Raw genomic sequence first — 21,598 nt, 5'->3', positions numbered from 1 at the left:
AATGGGAGAGGGGGGGGGATTGTTTGGGGGCCCCATCATACTGAAGTGCTCCGTCTCCCAGGCAGCCTTAATCTGGCCCTGCTATCAGGAATGAGACAACCTGACATTGTGGCCCTCAGACCAAACAAGTTTATGCCCCCAACACCCCCCCCCCCCCCCCCTGTAAATGGTGATTTTAGTTTTTTTCAGATATTAACAACTTACATGTATCTATTCTCCACAGAACCTGTAACACGATGGACGCCACAAACAGGACCCACGTGTTTTTGTTTTCAGGACTAACTGATGATGTAACTCGGGCCCCTTTTCTTTTCGTGTTCTTCCTGAATGTCTATCTGGTGACGTTGGTCGCTAACGCCGGCATGGTGGCTCTTGTTCTAATGGTCTCCAAGCTCCACACCCCTATGTACTTCTTCTTGAGTTACCTCTCCATGGTGGACCTCCTCTACTCATCGATCATAACTTCTAAGATGCTTTCAGACCTTATCTCTATGAAGAAGACCATCTCATATACTGGTTGTGCTCTTCAATTATTCTTCTTTGCAGCCATGGCAGCTACTGAGGCTTTTCTTCTCTCCTCCATGTCCTATGACCGATATGCTGCCATCTGCCACCCTCTCCATTACGTCTCCATAATGACAAAGAAGAAATGTTGGTGTCTTGTCCTCTTCTCTTTCAATCTCGGCTTCTTGCAGTCATCGGCCCAGACCGGATGTGTGTTCAGTCTGGAGTTCTGTGGATCCAACCACGTAGCCCACTTCTACTGTGAGGCCCCCCCACTGCTCAAACTTTCCTGCTCAAATACATTCACCTGTAACATGGTGCTCATTTTCATCATGTCCTCATGTGGCATCGGGTCCTTGTTGACCATCTTGGTGTCATACTCATTCATTGTTTCTTCCATCCTCCATATAAGATCATCTGAGGGGAGGAAGAAGGCCTTCAGTACATGTTCTGCTCATCTCACATCAGTCTCCATCTTGTACGGCTCGGTCTTCTTTGTCTATCTACGATCTCCCACCAGTCACTTTGATAATAGGGACAAGGTGGTCTCTGTTTTCTATACAGTAATAACACCTATGCTGAACCCACTCATCTACAGTATAAGAAATCAAGAGGTGAAGAGGGTCCTTGTGATGGCGGTCACAGGGAAACCTAGAGAGACTGTAAATTAGTAGAAGACTCCGTCCTAGAAGATTTACCCCCTCGTCTTCCAATACATTTTATCTTTCACCTTTCTCCTTCCCCGGTTGATCTTCCTGGATTGGATCTTTAATAAAACTATAAAGCTGCTGTAGACAGATCTTTTAGTCATATAATGTGTCTATTTAGTACTTTGAGCATAAAATCAATAAACAATTATTGCCTGTGAAGTGGTTCGCCCGATAGTGAATTTCAACAGAACAAGAGATGGGAGAACGGCACCGAGGTTTATTGGAAGATCACAAAACACAACACAATCCAAAAGAATGAATGGGTAATCCAGATTATGGGCAAACAATAGTCAAGAAGACCAACATAGTCATTGAGCACGAGAGGAAGAACCAAACTTGACGCAACCAACGCGTTTCGACCCGTTAACAAGTCTTAATCATGGTACCATGATTAAGACTTGTTAACAGGTCGAAACACGTTGGTTGCGTTTCTTTTGTTCTTATCTACATTATGTTCCAGTTTGGTTTTTAATATTTTCTAATAAAGCCAGTATTTTATCCAGTCTGGGAGCCGGATGCTACTTTCTCCTCTGCCTAATTGCCGCACCTGGGAACACGGCCCTTGCCTCATTCCGAGTCTTCCAACTGGAGAGGTGTGTTACCATATATATGATCTGGGTCTGAGAACTATAACGGTGAGCTGAATTTTTTCTATATTTTGCCTGGAAGAACCAAACTGCAGATCCCGAGATTCAGCTTCGGGTCCAACACTCCGCACTCCAATATATTGTCAAAAGGCCAAGGGATAAAAGCTCAGAGTCTTCTTCTTGTAGTACTTCAGGTCCCCTGGGAGGTCCGGTTTTCATATCCGCTCCTCAGTTCTGTTCACATCTAAGTCAACAGGTAACACTGACCCCAATCCACTGCTCCCAGAGGGCTGGCCTAAGCCACTGCTCCTCTATCCCAACAACCCTCCAGGTTATGGGGTACAGATTCCTCAGGAAAGCGTTTTACTGGCAGCAACTTACCCTAAGACCATCACACAGCAACTGCCTAAATCCCCCCCACCCCGCCGTATCTCTTATATACCTAAAAGGGAAAGCAACTCCAGCAGCTCAAAAGTGTGCTCCCCAGGCCTGGGCACCAGCACTGTTCAGTAACCATTCAGGCATCAGATGATATGCACAAATATGTGGCATTCCTTTGGTCAAACACCCCCCCCCCCCATCTTCCTGTGTCCATCTCATGTTCAGATCTGCCAACCATGACACGGCCTATGAACTAGACTGGTGCACTAAGGGGTGACCGGCTTGGCAGAGTTTGAAATTGAGTCGCGGTGCAAATGCCTGACTGCCGCTCCATCAGATGCCTCGATACTGTGGTTGACCATCCCCACTGATCTATCATGGATCCAGGTGTCAGGTTATAAATTCTTTAAAGAAAGTATTGGAGAGCCCGAAACCTGAATCTTCATATATCAATGAACTGTTCTGTCCTGGTTATACGCACACCAGCCACAATGACTTTAAATACAGTAAAGAGTCAGCTTATGGTTTCCTGCTACTGACGTATGTTTCAAAACAAAATGTATCACAAATGCTCTACACCTATTATGGCTAACACTCAACGACTAATTGGTCATAACACTGGGGCACTCCATGGGTCAAGTCAATCAAATGAAGATCACTGCAGTTCTACAGTTCTCTGTTCAGTCGACCCATTGGCCTTTGGGTGTAATATCCATAACACAAACATTTATCTGTCGGAACAAAACAGATGACACCCACTTAAAAAAAAAAAGAAAGCCTATGGAATATTACAACACAGGCTTGTATGAACAGATGAGGTTGCTGGTGTCCTCTCTCCCGGCAACCCCTGCCGTAAGATGTCCATGCACTGGGCCTTCTTTTCCTATTGTGTTGCTGCTGCAGTTTCTGGTCTGGCCTGAGTGTGTGCTCTTCCTACTACTTAACCTGTAAAAGACAAAGGGCATACAGGTACACCCTTGCATCCTGGTACTTCAGGACCAAGGGCATACCTGTATGCTCTGAATCCTTAAGCAGCTTTGAAGAAAGCGCCGGAGCTGCACTAGCTTCAGAACAGTGAGTATTGGCTACTATCAGTAGCTGGACACTCACTGCTAATGGCAGGCAGCGGTAGTCCTCTTTAACCTCTTAAAGATGCAGGACATACATGTATGTCCTGTACCAGCTCCCCTTCTATGACGCGGGCTCAGAGGCTGACCCCACATCATAACCCGTGTCTAATGCCGAACATCACCGATCGCGGTGATGTCCGGCATTAACCCCTTAGACACCACAATCAAAGTTTATTGTGGCGTCCCGATTAGCCGAGAGGATGGCGGGAGGGCTCTTACCTGCCTCCTCGCTATCCGATCATTAACTCGATGCTCCAGGAAGCCTCAGCAGCCTGGAGCAATCGAGCACCGATAACACTGATCAATGCTATGCTATAGCTCTGCATTGAACAGTGTATGCTATCCAAGGATTATATGTAATAGTCTCCTATGGGGACTATAAAATGGTGTAAAAAAAATAATAATTATCAATGTTAATTAACCCCTTTCCTAATAAAATTTTGAATCACCCCCCTATTTCCATTAAAAAAGAAAATGTGTAAACAAAAGTTAACAAACATATGTGGTATCGACGCGTGCGTAAATGTCCAAACTATAAAAATATAATGTTAATTAAACCGCACCATCAATGCCAAAGAAATACCAAAGTCCAATATTGTGCATTTTTGGTCATTTTGTCTCCCATAAAAATTTTTTTATAAAAAGTGATCAAAAAAGTCCCATCAAAACTAAAATGGTACCAATAAAAATTACAGACAACGCCACAAAAAATTAGTGCTCATACTGCCCCGTATGCGAAAACCTAACAAAAGATATAGGGGTCAAAAGAGGATAATTTAAAATGTGCTAATTTTTGTGCCCAAATTTATAATTAACAGAAGTAAAACAAAATAAAACCTATATAAATTGGGTATCATTTTAACCGAATGGACCAACAGAATAAAGATAAGGTGTCATTTTTACCGAAAACTGCGCTGTGTAGAAACGGAAACCGCTAAAAATTACAAAAGGACTTTTTTTTTCTATTTTGTCCCACAAATAAATTTTTTTGGTTTCGCACAGATTTTGTGGTGAAATGATTGATGTCATTACAAAGTAAAATTGGTAAAACAAGCCCTCATATGGGTCTGTAGGTGGAAATCTGAAAGCGTTCTGATTTTTAGAAGGAGGAGGAAAAAACGAAAGTGCAAAAATGTAAAAACCTTGGAAAAGTCCTTAATGGGTTAATGACGATAGTTTTTTTTTCCTTTTTATTTTTTCATCCTCTTTTACGATTTGTAACTCTAATTTGCCATCCACAGGGCTTGTTGTTTACAGGATTAATTGTACTTTGTAATGACGTTACTCATTTTACCACAAAATGTATGGTGAAGCCAAAAAAAAAAAAAACATTTATTTGTGGGTCGAAATTGAAAAAAATAAAAATGCCAATAAGTTTTAGGGGGTTTCGTTTCTACGTTGTGCACTTTACGGTAAAATTATCAAGTTCTTTTCATTCTGTAAGTCTATACATTGACAGCAATACCCAAATGTTCTGTTTTATTTTACTAGTTAAAAAAATGGTAACTTTTTGTACGATAATCAGTATCCTTACAATCCTCCTCTGACCCCTATAACTTTCGAGTTGATGAAACGCCTTACGGCGTGAAACAGCAGCTGTCATCCGGGTGTATGCTCCTGCCGCTCTAGCTCTGCCCGTGATACGGGGTGAGGGGATGTCTATGTTCGGCTCAGGAACCTGCAGCAGGACTCACAGGGGTGCGCTCCGTTTTCCTTTTCTCCAAGTCGGTTATGTTTCTTATTTTTCTGCATACGCGGCTGCATAGGATAAATTTTTGCGCCGTGACCCTGTCATTTTTATCAGGACCATTTTTCTTTAGATGGGACTATTTGATCGATTTAGATTTTTTTGGTATATGAAGTATCTAAAAATACCAAATTCTTGACAGTTTTTTTTTTTTTTGTTTACACCATCGACCGTGCGGTTTATTTAAATGGGCAATGTCATGAAAAATTATTTTTGATATGTTGTAGTACTTAAGTACTACAACATATCTCTAATATAAAAAAAAATGCTTTTAAAACATTTTAAAAGCAATTTGAAATTCGGCCACTAGGGGTCGCCCTCCTAGTGGCCGAATGTAGTGTGGAGTGACGTCCCTGCAAAATTCCGACTGATTCCGGCAGGGCATCAGTCGAAATTTTGCGCAGGCGCAGTAAGATCCAAGGCTGTGCATCGGCTCCCCGCACTCGCCGACGGCCCTGCTGCAAGGTGCGGGGGGCTGCTGCAAGGTACGGGGGGCGCGGCAAGGTACGGGTGTACGGGTGTGTTTGGGTGTTACTCACCGAGCGGCAGGAAGAGGCTCCCCCGCAACCGTCCCTCCCGCATCGGCTCCCGGCTCACTCCTTCCCCCATGAATCTCCTGTCCTGGGTGCCTCCAGTTGTTTTACCACTACAACTCCCAGCATGCCCTGACAGCCAATAGATGTCAGGGCATGCTGGGAGTTGTAGTGGTGAAACAGCTGGAGGCACCCTGTTAGGAGAACTAAGGGCGGAAGTTGGCCCCCCCCAGCAGGCATCAGTGACGTGGTGCCTGCTGGGGAAGTCTGCCTGGTAGTGAGCACACTACCAGGCAGACTAAATGCCATTTTTAAAATAGTAATAAATAAATAAATAAATAAAGGCAGGGAGGGTGTTAGGGATAGAAGGGCAATAGGCAGGAACAGAAAAAGAAAACATGATGGTGGGAGCTACCCTTTAACATTATATTTTAATAGTTCCAACATTTACACATGCAGTGATTCCACATATGTTTATGTTGGTTTATATTATTTAAAAAATGGGAAAAGAGAGGGGGGGTGTTCAAACTTTTATTAGGGAAGGATTTATTCACATTATTTTTCACAATTTTTTTGGGTCCCCATAAGATACCATTACATGTAATTTTTTGTTTAATGCTGGGCTCTGCTGCTCTAGTTTTCTAAAGAAGGCTGGAGCAGCAGAGCTGAGACCAGACGGCATGGAGACAGGTAGGGACCCTCTGGCCATCATGTCAGCTGATCGGGACCCCGAGATTACCTTGCAGTGGTCCTGATCAGCTTACACAACCAACTGCCCACACATAGTAACTGACTTTAGGTCACGCTATGAACTTCAATCATGGGATCTACGAGGTTAAGAGCCAAGCTGCAGCTATCAGCTGTGGCCCCTGGCTGATGTTTCCTGCCGGGGGCCGCACGGTACAGAGCTGGATGACGTTACAATTCTGCTCTGATACCAGTCACCTCTTCCTAGTAAGTACCCATATGTCCTATAGCGGGAAGTGGTTAAGGGGCCAGCACATGAACTCCTACAAGGTCCCCCAACTATCCCTGCCTAGTACTACCTGTTTAAGGCTCCTCTCCCACTTACCTGCCCTGGTTTTATCAAAGCAAAAGTTCTGCTTCTGCATCTGATGTTACTCTGTGCCTGGTCTCCTGACACGGCCTCTGCCTGACCCTTGTGTACTACACTGACCATCCTGTGCTCGACCAAGAGCATTGACCTTGTGCCGCCTATGTTCACACGTCAGAACTACAATGTGATTCTGCAGCAGCAGAGTCCCATTGAATTCAGCGGGATTCTGCTGTGCTACGCACACAATGTTCCTGGTGCAGAAATTCTGATTCCGCTGTCACCAAAAAGAATGAACCTGTCCATTCTTTCTGCGGACTCCACACGGAATCCATGGCTGTCTATGAGACGGCGCTTTCCCGTGCGGTCTTAGCGTCAGCATAATCAGTCTGCGGAATGCCTGCAGAGATTTTCTGTGTGGACATTCTGACGTGTGAACATCATTTTATACCCACACAAGCACTAGACCTGCCTGTTCTCCAGTGTTCTGCACCAGGGCGGTCTAGCCTGTCTGACCAGCCGCTTCCCACATCAGGACCACTCTTGGGGTAGCAACCTGGTATCCTCTAGCACCTAAGTCCAGTTTCCTTATCCTGGAGTAGGATTAAGGATGGAAACCTAGTGGCCCTAAGCTTGGTCTAAAGTGAACCTGGTAAAGTAACACAGATGGGAACATTACACTTGTTCTGATCTCCTGCTAATAATGTGGACTAAGGACTTCTCATTGTAAGCAATGGTGGTGTCTCCAGAGGCTGGATATCCACCTAGGTTATAAAAGAAAATGGACAGCGGTGGACCACGAGGATCATGGAGAAGGCACCTCATATATGGTTTGCTCTGTGGTAGTGAGATGTATCGGTAACCCCGGACTGACAGTGCTATCTCACTCTAAACAAATAAGTTTCTATAAAGAAGTCGAAAAAGATTAATCAGTCCTTGATGCCTGGAGGATGGTCTGAAGACAGAAAGTACGGAGGGTCCAGCACTTCGTTGCAAGCAGCTTTATTGAAGATACATCACACCATAAAAACGACAGTCAGTCAGACATGTTTCGCGTGCAAGCGCTCTTCCTCTTCGAGGAAGAGCGCTTGCGCTCGAAACATGTCTGACTGACTGTCATTTTTATGGCGTGATGTATCTTCAATGAAGCTGCTTGCAACGAAGTGCTGAACCCTCCGTACTTTCTTTCTTCAATATTGGATGCCTTGCCGGGCACCGATCCGAGCACCGTACATCATCAGGCAAGGTGAGCTGGATCACTCACTTGTCTGGAGGATCGTCTACATGAGGTGAAGACTCCCGCCCAGGACATCTCAGAAAGACCAACCAGAGAACACAAACTGCTGAAGGACATCTCCGAGAAGCCAGAACTTAGTGGGACCCTACAGGAAGCTCTCAGCATTACTAAGGTCAGAGTGACCATTAGAGTGGTGGTCCTCGCACGTGACATCTACATAGGAAAGGCCAGGAGGAGAACACCACTGTCCAGGAAGATCAGCCTATGAACAAAAGAAGCTGAAAAAGGTCTCAACCTCATCCCGAGACCTACAGGAGGCTCTGATCACTACTAAGGTCAAAGAGCTGGTGGCAACTATTAGAAAGAGGGGCACACATGACATCTACATGAGGGGCAAGGAGAAGATCACCACTGCCCATGAAGAATATCTGTGAACCTCATCCCGAGACCGACAAGAGGCTCTTATCACTACTGAGGTCAAAGAGAAGGTGGTGACCATTACAGAGGGGCACACATGACATCTACATGAGGGGCCAGGAGAAGATCACCACTGTCCATGAAGAATATCTGTGAACCTCATCCTGAGACCGACAAGAGGCTCTTATCACTACTGAGGTCAAAGAGCAGGTGGTGACCATTACAGAGGGGCACACATGACATCTACATGAGGGGCCAGGAGAAGATCACCACTGTCCATGAAGAATATGTCCGAACCTCATCCCGAGACCGACAGGAGGCTCTTACCACTACTGAGGTCAAAGAGAAGGTGGTGACCATTACAGAGGGGCACACATGACCTTTACATGAGGGGCCAGGAGATCACCACTGTCCATGAAGAATATCTCTGAACCTCATCCCGAGACCGACAGGGGGCTCTTATCACTACTGAGGTCAAAGAGAAGGTGGTGACCATTACAGAGGGGCACACATGACATCTTCATGAGGGGCCAGGAGAAGATCACCACTGTCCATGAAGAATATCTCTGAACCTCATCCCGAGACCGACAGGAGGCTCTTATCCCTACTGAGGTCAAAGAGAAGGTGGTGACCATTATAGAGGGGCACACATGACCTCTACATGAGGGGCCAGGAGAAGATCACCACTGTCCATGAAGAATATGTCTGAACCTCATCCCGAGACAGACAGACAGGAGGCTCTTATCACTACTGAGGTCAAAGAGAAGGTGGTGACCATTACAGAGGGGCACACATGACCTCTACATGAGGGGCCAGGAGAAGATCACCACTGTCCATGAAGAATAGGTCTGAACCTAATCCCGAGACCGACAGGAGGCTCTTATCACTACTGAGGTCAAAGAGAAGGTGGTGACCATTACAGAGGGGCACACATGACCTCTACATGAGGGGCCAGGAGAAGATCACCACTGTCCATGAAGAATAGGTCTGAACCTAATCCCGAGACAGACAGGAGGCTCTTATCACTACTGAGGTCAAAGAGAAGGTGGCAATTATTAGAAAGAGGGGCATACAAGAGGTTAAATAAATAAAAAGCTTTGGCGCCTCATAACCTGGCTCCCAGGAACATTCTAAATAATTGGTTTGTTTATAATTTGTAGTAATTAATAATGAGCGTTAAGAGACCGAGGAGAATGATCCCCCGGGGGCCACAACTAACATAAAGACTCCAGAGCTTATAGCAACAACAGGCGGTGATGACTGGGATAAGTCCAACTCACAGCTACGAGTCACCACCCGCACAGGTAAGGCTGCGTTCACACGGCCGTCTGTACCCCTTTAGGTTCCGTTGTTGCTGCTTGTAAACTGATTACAAACGGTTGTAAAATAATCCCATTGATGTCAATGGGATTTTTTTTTACAATGCTTTCACATCTGTTTGCACCCGTCTGCGCTCATTTCCGTTCCGTCAAAAATACTGAAGAAAAAACAGATATAGTAAATTTAACAATGAAGTCTATGGAAAACGGATGAGTCTTTAATGTCATCCGTTTGTCAATCTGTTTTTTGATCCGTTTTTACTTCAGAGCATGTTTGGCTTATTAACTGAATAACAGATCCAAACGGATAACATCCATTTACATCCGTTATTGTCTGTTTTGATTTTTGACGGGAGAATAACAGGACGGGTCTAGGTGGTCGTGTGAACGCAGCCTTAGACACACAACCCCGTCCGTGAGATACACACACACACACACAACCCCGTCCGTGAGATACACACACACACACAACCCCATCCGTGAGATACACACACACAACCCCATCCGTGAGATACACACACACACACACAACCCCGTCCGTGAGATACACACACACACACACAACCCCGTCCGTGAGATACACACACACAACCCCATCCGTGAGATACACACACACACACACAACCCCGTCCGTGAGATACACACACACACACACAACCCCGTCCGTGAGATACACACACACACACACACACAACCCCGTCCGTGAGATACACACACACACAACCCCGTCCGTGAGATACACACACACACAACCCCGTCCGTGAGATACACACACACACAACCCCATCCGTGAGATACACACACACACACAACCCCATCCGTGAGATACACACACACACACAACCCCATCCGTGAGATACACACACACACAACCCCATCCGTGAGATACACACACACACACAACCCCATCCGTGAGATACACACACACACACACACAACCCCATCCGTGAGATACACACACACAACCCCGTCCGTGAGATACACACACACAACCCCGTCCGTGAGATACACACACACAACCCCGTCCGTGAGATACACACACACAACCCCGTCCGTGAGATACACACACACAACCCCGTCCGTGAGATACACACACACACACAACCCCGTCCGTGAGATACACACACACACACACAACCCCGTCCGTGAGATACACACACACACACAACCCCGTCCGTGAGATACACACACACACACACAACCCCGTCCGTGAGATACACACACACACACAACCCCATCCGTGAGATACACACACACAACCCCATCCGTGAGATACACACACACACAACCCCATCCGTGAGATACACACACACACAACCCCATCCGTGAGATACACACACACACAACCCCATCCGTGAGATACATACACACACAACCCCATCCGTGAGATACACACACATACACAACCCCATCCGTGAGATACACACACACACACAACCCCATCCGTGAGATACACACACACACACACAACCCCATCCGTGAGATACACACACACACAACCCCATCCGTGAGATACACACACACAACCCCATCCGTGAGATACACACACACAACCCCATCCGTGAGATACACACAACCCCATCCATGAGATACACACACACACACAACCCCATCCGTGAGATACACACACACACACACAACCCCATCCGTGAGATACACACACACACAACCCCATCCGTGAGATACACAACCCCATCCGTGAGATACACACACACACAACCCCATCCGTGAGATACACACACACACAACCCCATCCGTGAGATACACACACACACAACCCCATCCGTGAGATACACACACACACAACCCCATCCGTGAGATACACACACAACCCCGTCCGTGAGATACACACACACACACACAACCCCGTCCGTGAGATACACACACACACACAACCCCGTCCGTGAGATACACACACAACCCCGTCCGTGAGATACACACACACACAACCCCGTCCGTGAGATACACACACAACCCCATCCGTGAGATACACACACAACCCCATCCGTGAAATACACACACAACTCCATCCGTGAGATACACACACACAACCCCATCTGTGAGATACACACACACACACACACACAACCCCATCCGTGAGATACACACACAACCCCATCCGTGAGATACACACACAACCCCATCCGTGAGATACACACACAACCCCATCCGTGAGATACACACACAACTCCATCCGTGAGATACACACACACACACAACCCCATCCGTGAGATACACACACAACCCCATCCGTGAGATACACACACAACCCCATCCGTGAGATACACACACAACTCCATCCGTGAGATACACACACACAACCCCATCTGTGAGATACACACACACAACCCCATCCGTGAGATACACACACAACCCCATCCGTGAGATACACACACAACCCCATCCGTGAGATACACACACAACCCCATCCGTGAGATACACACACAACTCCATCCGTGAGATACACACACACACACAACCCCATCCGTGAGATACACACACAACCCCATCCGTGAGATACACACACACAACCCCATCCGTGAGATATACACACACAACCCCATCCGTGAGATACACACACAACCCCATCCGTGAGATACACACACAACCCCATCCGTGAGATACACACACAACCCCATCCGTGAGATACACACACACAACCCCATCTGTGAGATACACACACACAACCCCATCCGTGAGATACACACACAACCCCATCCGTGAGATACACACACAACCCCATCCGTGAGATACACACACAACCCCATCCGTGAGATACACACACAACTCCATCCGTGAGATACACACACACACACACAACCCCATCCGTGAGATACACACACAACCCCATCCGTGAGATACACACACACAACCCCATCCGTGAGATACACACACAACCCCATCCGTGAGATACACACACACAACCCCATCCGTGAGATACACACACAACCCCATCCGTGAGATACACACACAACCCCATCCGTGAGATACACACACAACTCCATCCGTGAGATACACACACACACACAACCCCATCCGTGAGATACACACACAACCCCATCCGTGAGATACACACACACACACACAACCCCATCCGTGAGATACACACACAACCCCATCCGTGAGATACACACACACAACCCCATCCGTGAGATACACACACACAACCCCATCCGTGAGATACACACACACACACAACTCCATCCGTGAGATACACACACACACACAACTCCATCTGTGAGATACATACACACACACACACAACTGTCCCTGAGATCCACACTCACCTCACATCGCTCAGTCAGAACATTAAACCCCTTCAGTAATCGTGTCACTGCTGAGGTGCGGCCTCCATTGATGGACTTTCTCCAGCAGATCTCACAGATGATTGATCAGATGGGATCTTGGGAATATGGAGGCAGAGTCCTCACCTTCATCTCTGTCATGTTCCTCTACCTGAACAATGTCAGCTGTGATGTCCTGTGTAATCTGACCGTCCCGCGGGGCCCTATACGCAGCCACACTCCATATTCTCCAGTGCCCCGGCCACCACACTCCATATTCTCCAGTGCCCCCGCCACCACACTCCATATTCCTCAGTGAACCGGACACCACACTCCATATTCCTCAGTGAACCGGACACCACACTCCATATTCCTCAGTGAACCGGACACCACACTCCATATTCCTCAGTGAACCGGACACCACACTCCATATTCCTCAGTGAACCGGACACCACACTCCATATTCCTCAGTGAACCGGACACCACACTCCATATTCCTCAGTGAACCGGACACCACACTCCATATTCCTCAGTGAACCGGACACCACACTCCATATTCCTCAGTGAACCGGACACCACACTCCATATTCCTCAGTGAACCGGACACCACACTCCATATTCCTCAGTGAACCGGACACCACACTCCATATTCCTCAGTGAACCGGACACCACACTCCATATTCCTCAGTGAACCGGACACCACACTCCATATTCCTCAGTGAACCGGACACCACACTCCATATTCCTCAGTGAACCGGACACCACACTCCATATTCCTCAGTGAACCGGACACCACACTCCATATTCCTCAGTGAACCGGACACCACACTCCATATTCCTCAGTGAACCGGACACCACACTCCATATTCCTCAGTGAACCGGACACCACACTCCATATTCCTCAGTGAACCGGACACCACACTCCATATTCCTCAGTGAACCGGACACCACACTCCATATTCCTCAGTGAACCGGCCACCACACTCCATATTCCTCAGTGAACCGGCCACCACACTCCATATTCCTCAGTGAACCGGCCACCACACTCCATATTCCTCAGTGAACCGGCCACCACACTCCATATTCCTCAGTGAACCGGCCACCACACTCCATATTCCTCAGTGAACCGGCCACCACACTCCATATTCCTCAGTGAACCGGACACCACACTCCATATTCCTCAGTGAACCGGACACCACACTCCATATTCCTCAGTGAACCGGACACCACACTCCATATTCCTCAGTGAACCGGACACCACACTCCATATTCCTCAGTGAACCGGACACCACACTCCATATTCCTCAGTGAACCGGACACCACACTCCATATTCCTCAGTGACCCGGACACCACACTCCATATTCCTCAGTGAACCGGACACCACACTCCATATTCCTCAGTGAACCGGACACCACACTCCATATTCCTCAGTGAACCGGACACCACACTCCATATTCCTCAGTGAACCGGACACCACACTCCATATTCCTCAGTGAACCGGACACCACACTCCATATTCCTCAGTGAACCGGACACCACACTCCATATTCCTCAGTGAACCGGACACCACAATCCATATTCTCCAGTGCTTTCTCAGGCATTGCGGTTACATCTCCAGTGCTTCAGATGACAATATTTTTGAGAATCCAACCAGATGACTTATCATTCCCACCATTACAGGACATCATGGACGTCTCCAACCAGACACAGGTGAGGGTATTCCTGTTTTCCGGGCTGACAGACGATAACAAGCTCATCCCGTTCCTCTTCATGCTCTTCTTGGTGGTCTACACAGTGACACTGGTGGGAAATATTGGCATGGTAACCCTTGTGCATGGCACCAGCAGCCTCCACAGCCCCATGTATTACTTCTTGTCTTCTCTCTCCACCGTTGACCTCTGCTACTCCTCAGTGCTGACGCCCAAGATGCTTCTCGACCTCCTTTCCAAGGTGAAGTCCATATCGTTCTATGGTTGTGCTGTGCAGCTCTTCTTTTTTGCTGGCCTCGCAGTCACCGACGCTCTCCTGCTCTCGTGTATGTCCTACGACCGGTATGTTGCCATATGTCATCCTCTCCATTACGTCTTGATCATGACCTGGAGGAGATGTCTGGGTCTGGTCCTCCTTGCGTCATTTATCGGCTTCTTCCAGGCAATGGTACAGACCACTTGTGTGTTCCATCTGCGATTCTGTGGGCCGAACCTTATAGACCACTTCTACTGTGACATCCCACCGCTGCTGAAGCTGTCATGCTCTAGCACTCTCCTCTGTGACACCCTGGATGTCTTCTTCACATGTTTTTGTGGGGTTGGCTCCTTGGTGACCGTCTTGGTCTCATACACTCTGATCATCTCCTCCATCGTGAGAATTAAGTCCTCAGAGGGCCGGCAGAAGGCCTTCAGCACATGTTCTTCCCATCTCACATGTGTCTCCATCTTCTATGGGACGGTCTTCTTCATCTACCTACGTCCTCCGGCCACCGGCTTTGGGAAATGGGACAAGGTTGCATCCATCTTCTACACAGTCATGATACCGATGCTGAACCCTCTTATATACAGCTTAAGGAACAAAGAGGTGAAGCAGGTGATTCTGGACGCCACACAGAAGTGTTCCTGAGGGATTCTGGGCTTGTGGTGAAGGTTCCTTTAAAAAAAAACATACAAACTGCAACAATACAGTTCTACACCAAATCTCAGTTTACCGAACCGGCGTTGAAGGAGGCCACCTATTATTATTATATACAGCAGCTCTATCCCCCTCCACCGCACCTAATATATACAGCAGCTGTCTCCCCCTTCTCCGCACCTATTTTATACAGCAGCTCTAGCCCCCTCCTCCGCACCTAATATGTACAGCAGCTGTCTCCCCCTCCTCCGCACCTCTTCTATACAGCAGCTGCATACCCCTCCTTCCCACCTATTCTATACTGCAGCTGCATCCCCTTCCTCCCCACCTGTTTTGTACTGCAGCTGTATCCCCCCCTCCTCTCCACCTATTATATATAGCAGCTGCATCCCCCTCCTCCCCCCCACGTTATGTACTGCAGCTGCATCCCCCTCCTCTCCACTTATTATATACAGAAGCTGTATCCGCCTCCTCTCCACCTATTATATAATGCAGCTGCATCCCCCTCCTCTGCACCTATTATGTAATGCAGCTGCATCCCCTCCTCCCCACCTGTTATGTACTGCAGCTGCATCCCCCTCCTCTCCATCTATTATGTACTGCATCTGTATCCCCCTCCTCTCCACCTATTATGTACAGCAGCTCTATCCCCCTCCTCCACAACTAATATGTACAGCAGCTGTCTCCCCCTCTTTCGCACCTATTCTATACAGCAGCTGCATCCCCCTCCTCCCCACCTGTTTTGTACTGCAGCTGTATCACCCTCCTCTCCACCTATTATATACAGCAGCTGTATCCCCCTCCTTCCCACCTATTATATACAGCATCTGTATCCCCCTCCTCGCCACCTATTATATATAGCAGCTGCATCCCCCTCCTCCCCACCTGTTATGTAATGCAGCAGCATCCCCCTCCTCTCCACCTATTATGTACTGCAGCTGTATCCCCCCTCCTCTCCACCTATTATGTACAGCAGCTCTATCCCCCTCCTCCACATCTAATATGTACAGCAGCTGTCTCCCCCTCTTTCGCACCTATTGTATACAGCAGCTGCATCCCCCTCCTCCCCACCCGTTTTGTACTGCAGCTGCACCCTCCTCCTCTCCACCTATTATGTACTGCAGCTGTATCCTCCTCCTCTCCACCTATTATGTACTGCAGCTGCATCCCCCTCCTCTCCACCTATTATGTGCTGCAGCTGCATCCCCCTCCTCTCCACCTATTGTGTACTGCAGCTGTTTTCTCCTCCTCTCCACCTATTATGTACTGCAGCTGCATCCCCTCCTCTCCACCTATTATGTGCTGCAGCTGCATCCCCCTCCTCTCCACCTATTATGTACTGCAGCTGTATCCTCCTCCTCTAAACCTATTCTATACAGCAGCTGCATCCCCCTCCTCTCCACCTATTATGTACTGCAGCTGCATCCCCCTCCTCTCCACCTATTATGTACTGCAGCTGCATCCCCCTCCTCTCCACCCATTATGTACTGCAGCTGCATCCTCCTCCTCTCCACCTATTATGTACTGCAGCTGCAACCTCCTCATCTCCACCTATTATGTACTGCAGCTGCATCCTCCTCCACTCCACCTATTATGTACTGCAGCTGCATCCCCCTCCTCTCCACCTATTATGTACTGCAGCTGCATCCTCCTCCTCTCCACCTATTATGTACTGCAGCTGTATCCCCCTCCTCTCCACCTATTATGTACAGCAGCTGTATCCCCCTCCTCTCCACCTATTATGTACGCAGCTGTATCCTCCTCCTCTCCACCTATTATGTACAGCAGCTGTATCCTCCTCCTCTCCACCTATTATATACAGCAGCTGTATCCTCCTCCTCTCCACCAATTATGTACAGCAGCTGTATCCTCCTCCTCTCCACCTATTATGTACAGCAGCTGTATCCTCCTCCTCTCCACCTATTATGTACAGCAGCTGTATCCTCCTCCTCTCCACCTATTATGTACAGCAGCTGTATCCTCCTCCTCTCCACCTATTATGTACTGCAGCTGTATCCTCCTCCTCTCCACCTATTATGTACAGCAGCTGTATCCTCCTCCTCTCCACCTATTATGTACAGCAGCTGTATCCTCCTCCTCTCCACCTATTATGTACAGCAGCTGTATCCTCCTCCTCTCCACCTATTATGTACAGCAGCTGTATCCTACTCCTCTCCACCTATTATGTACTGCAGCTTTATCACCCTCCTCTCCACCTATTATATACAGCAGCTGTATCCTCCTCCTCTCCACCTATTATGTACTGCAGCTGCATCCCCCTCCTCTCCACCTATTATGTACTGCAGCTGCATCCCCCTCCTCTTCACATATTATGTACTGCAGCTGTATCCTCCTCCTCTCCACCTATTATGTACTGCAGCTGCATCCCCCTCCTCTCCACCTATTATGTACTGCAGCTGCATCCCCCTCCTCTCCACCTATAATGTACTGCAGCTGCATCCCCCTCCTCTCCACCTATTATGTACTGCAGCTGCATCCCCCTCACCTATTCTATACAGCAACTGCATCCCCCACCTGTTATGTACTGCAGCTGTATCCTCCTCCTCTCCACCAATTATGTACAGCAGCTGTATCCTCCTCCTCTCCACCAATTATGTACTGCAGCTGTATCCCCCTCCTCCACACCTATTATCTACCTGAAGTTATATCCCCCTCCTCCCCATATATTTTATACAGCAACTTATTAAAAATTAAATTACCCCCCAAAAAATGCAAATTCTTATATACTTTGTGCTGTAAAGTGTTACTATCATTCAGAAAAACCTGAACTGTCACATGTTCATCAAAACATTCAACGTGCATTTTAATATAACAGGTGGCCTTAATATCTCTGCTTGCTGTCAGTGAAAGAAAGCATCCTGTTGTGTAAATACAGACAAAAATCCCGTCCTGATAACGTCCAGCTGACACAGAAACCAAAATAATCACAAATCGTTCTGATACACTGTAACGAGTCCTGCTCCTGTGTCGCCTGGAGCGTATAAAGAAGAATGTCCCCATTCACAGACAGCAAGCAGAGGTTATGAAAATGGTGAGGAACCAGAATAAAAAAGAGAATGACAAACCTGTCAGCGGCTCCAATCAATGACTCACAATACACGTACAGTATATACAGAACGTTTATTTAACAATAAAAAAATCATCACACCGCCCTGCAGACCATCACACCGCCCTGCAGACCATCACACTGTCCACTTCAGACACCTGGAAAACAACAGGCAAGGAAGAGTTAAAAGGTTATTCAGAAATAGAAAAACAGAGCTAATTTCTTTCAAAAACTGCTCCCTGTCTGTCTCCAGATTGGGTGCGATTTTACAACTTGTCACCATTCACTTCAATGGAACTAAGCTGCAGAACCACACCCAACCTGGAGACAGACCGGAGGAATTTTTTAAAGAAATTAGCTCTGTTTTTTATTCCTGGACAACCCCTTTTATTTGGGAACATAGGAAGAGGGAGGGGTAAGGGGGTAGAGGTTTGTCACCTGGTCTCCTGGTGCGTCCCCAGGCACTTCACACAGCAGTACCGCGCCCCCGCACGACACGCAGCAATAGTTAGAAGGGAACCCGCAAACAGAGCAGAAATGACGCTGGGGGAAACTGGAGGGGGGCGCACAGGCCGTCAGGTAATTGGGGCCCTCACTGGAGCTCAGGTTCTGGAACAAAGAGGAAAGTGGTCAGAGATTCCCAGCCCATTCTCTGCAGAGTGACCCTGTGAGACCACCGCCCATAGGGTGACCCTGTGAGACCACCCCCCCTATAGGGTGACCCTGTGAGACCACCCCCCCTATAGGGTGACCCTGTGAGACCACCCCCCTATAGGGTGACCCTGTGAGACCACCCCCCCTATAGGGTGACCCTGTGAGACCACCCCCCTATAGGGTGACCCTGTGAGACCACCCCCCTATAGGGTGACCCTGTGAGACCACCCCCCTATAGGGTGACCCTGTGAGACCACCCCCCCTATAGGGTGACCCTGTGAGACCACCCCCCTATAGGGTGACCCTGTGAGACCACCCCCCTATAGGGTGACCCTGTGAGACCACCCCCCTATAGGGTGACCCTGTGAGACCACCCCCCTATAGGGTGACCCTGTGAGACCACCCCCCCTATAGGGTGACCCTGTGAGACCACCCCCCCCTATAGGGTGACCCTGTGAGACCACCCCCCTATAGGGTGACCCTGTGAGACCACCTCCCCCTATAGGGTGACCCTGTGAGACCACCCCCCTATAGGGTGACCCTGTGAGACCACCCCCCCTATAGGGTGACCCTGTGAGACCACCCCCCTATAGGGTGACCCTGTGAGACCACCCCCTATAGGGTGACCCTGTGAGACCACCCCCTATAGGGTAACCCTGTGAGCCCCCCCCCTTACAGGATGACCCCCGCACCTGTTCTTCTAGAAGAGCCTGAAAGTTCTTGCGGAATCTCAGTTTGAAGTGATCTCCTCGTGTTTTCTTCTTTTTCTTTCCTTCATTCCAGTAAAAGAAAAAGAAAAATTATATTTAAAAATATGTTTTTCCTCTCTGTCACCACATGGTGGCAGTGGCGCTCTCCTTCCAGACAGAAGCTGAACACAGTGTAGAGTGCAAAACCCCTGCGCCTCTGGATATAGATATAGATATATATATATATATATATATATATATATATAGAAGGACATGAGAGTATATACCACAACCGGTCATCACTATTATATACTACAGTGAATGTTATCACCTCTATGAGGTCACTAGTGATCTATTATATACACTACAGCTATTGTTCTCCGTTATCTCCTCTATGAGGTCACTAGTGATCTATTATATACACTACAGCTATTGTTCTCTGTTATCTCCTCTATGAGGTCACTAGTGATCTATTATATACACTACAGCTATTGTTCTGTTATCTCCTCTATGAGGTCACTAGTGATCTATTATATACACTACAGCTATTGTCCTCTGTTATCTCCTCTATGAGGTCACTAGTGATCTATTATATACACTACAGTTATTGTTCTGTTATCTCCTCTATGAGGTCACTAGTGATCTATTATATACACTACAGCTATTGTTCTCTGTTATCTCCTCTATGAGGTCACTAGTGATCTATTATATACACTACAGCTATTGTCCTGTTATCTCCTCTATGAGGTCACTAGTGATCTATTATATACACTACAGCTATTGTTCTGTTATCTCCTGTATGAGGTCACTAGTGATCTATTATATACACTACAGCTATTGTTCTGTTATCTCCTCTATGAGGTCACTAGTGATCTATTATATACACTACAGCTATTGTTCTGTTATCTCCTCTATGAGGTTACTAGTGATCTATTATATACACTACAGCTATTGTTCTGTTATCACCTCTATGAGGTCACTAGTGATCTATTATATACACTACAGCTATTGTTCTCTGTTATCTCCTCTATGAGGTCACTAGTGATCTATTATATACACTACAGCTATTGTTCTCTGTTATCTCCTCTATGAGGTCACTAGTGATCTATTATATACACTACAGCTATTGTCCTCTGTTATCTCCTCTATGAGGTCACTAGTGATCTATTATATACACTACAGTTATTGTTCTGTTATCTCCTCTATGAGGTCACTAGTGATCTATTATATACACTACAGCTATTGTTCTCTGTTATCTCCTCTATGAGGTCACTAGTGATCTATTATATACACTACAGCTATTGTCCTCTGTTATCTCCTCTATGAGGTCACTAGTGATCTATTATATACACTACAGCTATTGTTCTGTTATCACCTCTATGAGGTCACTAGTGATCTATTATATACACTACAGCTATTGTTCTCTGTTATCTCCTCTATGAGGTCACTAGTGATCTATTATATACACTACAGCTATTGTCCTCTGTTATCTCCTCTATGAGGTCACTAGTGATCTATTATATACACTACAGCTATTGTTCTCTGTTATCTCCTCTGAGGTCACTAGTGATCTATTATATACACTACAGCTATTGTTCTCTGTTATCTCCTCTATGAGGTCACTAGTGATCTATTATATACACTACAGCTATTGTTCTC

General features: G+C 47.3%; 3 protein-coding genes across 3 annotated transcripts; 2 read left to right on the top strand and 1 right to left on the bottom strand.

Moving 5' to 3' along the window:
- Positions 1–236: 236 nt before the first annotated feature.
- On the top strand, positions 237–1,175 carry LOC130366646 (olfactory receptor 5B12-like). The gene has a single exon (XM_056568967.1). It carries the CDS (start codon positions 237–239, stop codon positions 1,173–1,175), a length of 939 nt encoding a protein of 312 aa, XP_056424942.1.
- A 13,219-nt stretch (positions 1,176–14,394) lies between these two features.
- Positions 14,395–15,700, top strand: LOC130367536 (olfactory receptor 1052-like). Its single transcript, XM_056569965.1, has one exon. The coding sequence runs from the start codon at positions 14,531–14,533 to the stop codon at positions 15,518–15,520; it is 990 nt and encodes a 329-aa protein (XP_056425940.1). The 5' UTR covers positions 14,395–14,530; the 3' UTR covers positions 15,521–15,700.
- Positions 15,701–18,653: 2,953 nt separating this feature from the next.
- ZNHIT1 (zinc finger HIT-type containing 1) lies at positions 18,654–20,239 on the bottom strand. Its single transcript, XM_056568966.1, is given in 5 exon segments — positions 18,654–18,754; positions 19,035–19,084; positions 19,086–19,205; positions 19,943–20,022; positions 20,227–20,239. Coding segments are annotated over 5 exon segments (285 nt in total). The 3' UTR covers positions 18,654–18,732.
- Positions 20,240–21,598: the final 1,359 nt, after the last annotated feature.

Source organism: Hyla sarda, chromosome 4 (genome assembly GCF_029499605.1).
Source record: "Hyla sarda isolate aHylSar1 chromosome 4, aHylSar1.hap1, whole genome shotgun sequence".
In the NCBI taxonomy this organism is placed as follows: Eukaryota; Metazoa; Chordata; class Amphibia; order Anura; family Hylidae; genus Hyla; species Hyla sarda.
Note: the sequence above shows the minus strand (reverse complement) of the source record. Positions and strands in the feature narration are given on the sequence as shown.

Bases quoted from the DNA above. Each gene is read 5' to 3' on its own strand.
- LOC130367536 (XM_056569965.1), top strand. From the start codon at position 14,531: ATGACAATATTTTTGAGAATCCAACCAGATGACTTATCATTCCCACCA.
- LOC130366646 (XM_056568967.1), top strand. From the start codon at position 237: ATGGACGCCACAAACAGGACCCACGTGTTTTTGTTTTCAGGACTAACT.